The following is a 2,251-nucleotide window of genomic DNA, read 5'->3' on the forward strand; positions in this document are numbered from 1 at the left end:
AAGATGAGTGCAAGTGACAATCAAATAAAAAATGGGGAGAGAAAAAAAAATTAAAAAAAATTACTGTTGAAATATTGAGCAAAGCGGCAATTTAGAAGTGCTTCAATTTTATGGCAATTTCTTTGATTAGTAATTTGCAATTTCAATAATTTCCATAGAGAAGTGATCAAGAAACGAAGAAACTTGGTTCTTTAAAGTCATTCTTTAGCAGTTATCAGATCTTGGTCTAGGACCCTAGGTTCATAGTTGAGGAAAAATGGGTTCTTTTCGTGGGCATGTCCTTCCCGGGACGCTGTTTCTTTCGGTTGGGGTGTGGCACATGTGGAGCTCTATAGCCAGATATGTATCGTATCCTAAATCTTTTCGGGTCAGGGTGTGGAACCCTGTTCCTGGTTTTGATGGACGGCTTAAGTACTTGCAGCTTTATTTCATATTAGTTGGAGGTTTCATAGATTTGTGTATTGAGTTTCTATATTCGACTCATCTCCATATCTTTGTCCATGGAATCTTGAACCCGTCTCACATGAATAACTTCGAGCACTCTGGGATGCTCCTCATGTTTTGATCCTCGGTGTAATCACACTGCTTTCTGAGAAAACAAGTTGAGTTCTTAAACTTAATGGAATTCTTTAATATTAACTGTTTGAGTTCTAATGTAGGAAAGAAATAAAGATTAGCCCCTTGTTTTCTATGTTTGAAATTTGGTAGATCCTAATTCTTTATCTAGCTTTATTAGAACTTTTGGCACGTCTGGTTGTATCATTCTTTTTCCAGTAATTACTCCAAAAAAGTGCAAAGGCCCGATATATAATTTCCTTTTGAGTTCCTGCATTCCTAGAAACATCAACTAGGCATTATTTACCTTCAAATACTCGTGACAATATCCTCAAGCCGTTTTCGAGGGTATTGATAATTAATGGAACCATCAAATGAAGTTTTGATAATTAATATGTTCTATTTTTTGCTTCTATCGTTTTAAGGTGGATTGGTAATGTCAATAGAGTTTATATGATTCTTATTTTGGAGCATGTTATTTCATACACATTGCACAATAGAGTTTATATGATTCTTATTTTGGAGCATGTTATTTCATACACATTGCAACTGCATCTTATCGTACTTCTTTTGGGTTGTCTCATGACATTCTTTAAAGGGTATTTCTTTGTTCGGAAAATTAAAGTAAAACATTTAAGGTAGAAATTATTATTCTTTTAAAAGGCTTGAAATTGTAGCTCTAACTAGCATTAATGCATCTTTAATTCTCATGAATTAGTCATTCAAGGCTTAATATATGAAATGGGGAGTTTTTCTCAAGCATTTAAATTTTATCGAGTCACTCTAAGAGTCTTCTCGGTTATAGGACAAATGTGGTACATAAAGAAAAATGGTACTTATTAGTCCCTATTTTCTTTACACCTTCCTTACTACCAATTTTACCACAATGTATATTTGAGAACTTAATTTTCGAAGGTTATAATTTTAATGAGTGAATGGAGAATTGTTTCTAACTTGCAGTACCTTTCACTTATTTCTTTCACAAAACGATGTGATTTCTTGATGTTTAATTTTTTATTTAGTTTATCACGGTGACAATTCTTTAGCGTTATGACTAATATTTTGCAAATGCATTTAAAGGAGAATTTGTTTATATATTGGTTGATAGAAGTCATGAAAGTGTGAGTTGATAAACATGTGCATCAATCATCTCCTCACTATGTTTAATCCTATCAAAAGAGATAAATTGTAACATCATATATTTACTCAATTCAAGTTAGATATCCTTGAAATTTGGTGGTATTAAACTATTTAATATAGTTTTCATTTCTTTGGTTAATGCTCGGAGAGAAGTTGGATGAATATCGAAATGTTATACTTTATTTAAATCTATCTAAGTTATTCTCATTTATTGTGACACTAATATTTTGTGAAATGTTTAGAAGTGCTTGTAGACATGGAAAATTTTCAAAGAAGTTCCACACGATGGATATCTTCGGAATACGAACGTGAAATGTAAGAGCTCAATGGATGCATTTCCCCAAACATGTTACTAGAAGCCAATATCATGAAATTATCTTATTGTGATTATATATGTAATATTGACATTTTGAAAAATTCATAAGAGACTTTGCAGATATGCAGATGGGAAAGTGAAGAAGAAAAGCTTTGCAAATATTATGGTACCAAATTATTGTCCAAGAGGGACATGAATATATATAGTCCAAAATGGACATACATAAATCATCGAGGGGGA

General features: G+C 32.3%; 1 protein-coding gene across 1 annotated transcript; it reads left to right on the plus strand.

Annotated features, from left to right (window-relative positions):
• The first annotated feature begins 256 nt into the window (after window positions 1-256).
• LOC111411355 lies at window positions 257-1,288 on the plus strand. The gene is made up of 3 exons (XM_023041894.1): window positions 257-558; window positions 981-1,179; window positions 1,274-1,288. Exons 1-3 carry the CDS (start codon window positions 257-259, stop codon window positions 1,286-1,288), a joined length of 516 nt encoding a protein of 171 aa, XP_022897662.1.
• Window positions 1,289-2,251: the final 963 nt, after the last annotated feature.

This window comes from Olea europaea, chromosome 15 (genome assembly GCF_002742605.1).
Source record: "Olea europaea var. sylvestris chromosome 15, O_europaea_v1, whole genome shotgun sequence".
Classification (NCBI taxonomy): Eukaryota; Viridiplantae; Streptophyta; class Magnoliopsida; order Lamiales; family Oleaceae; genus Olea; species Olea europaea.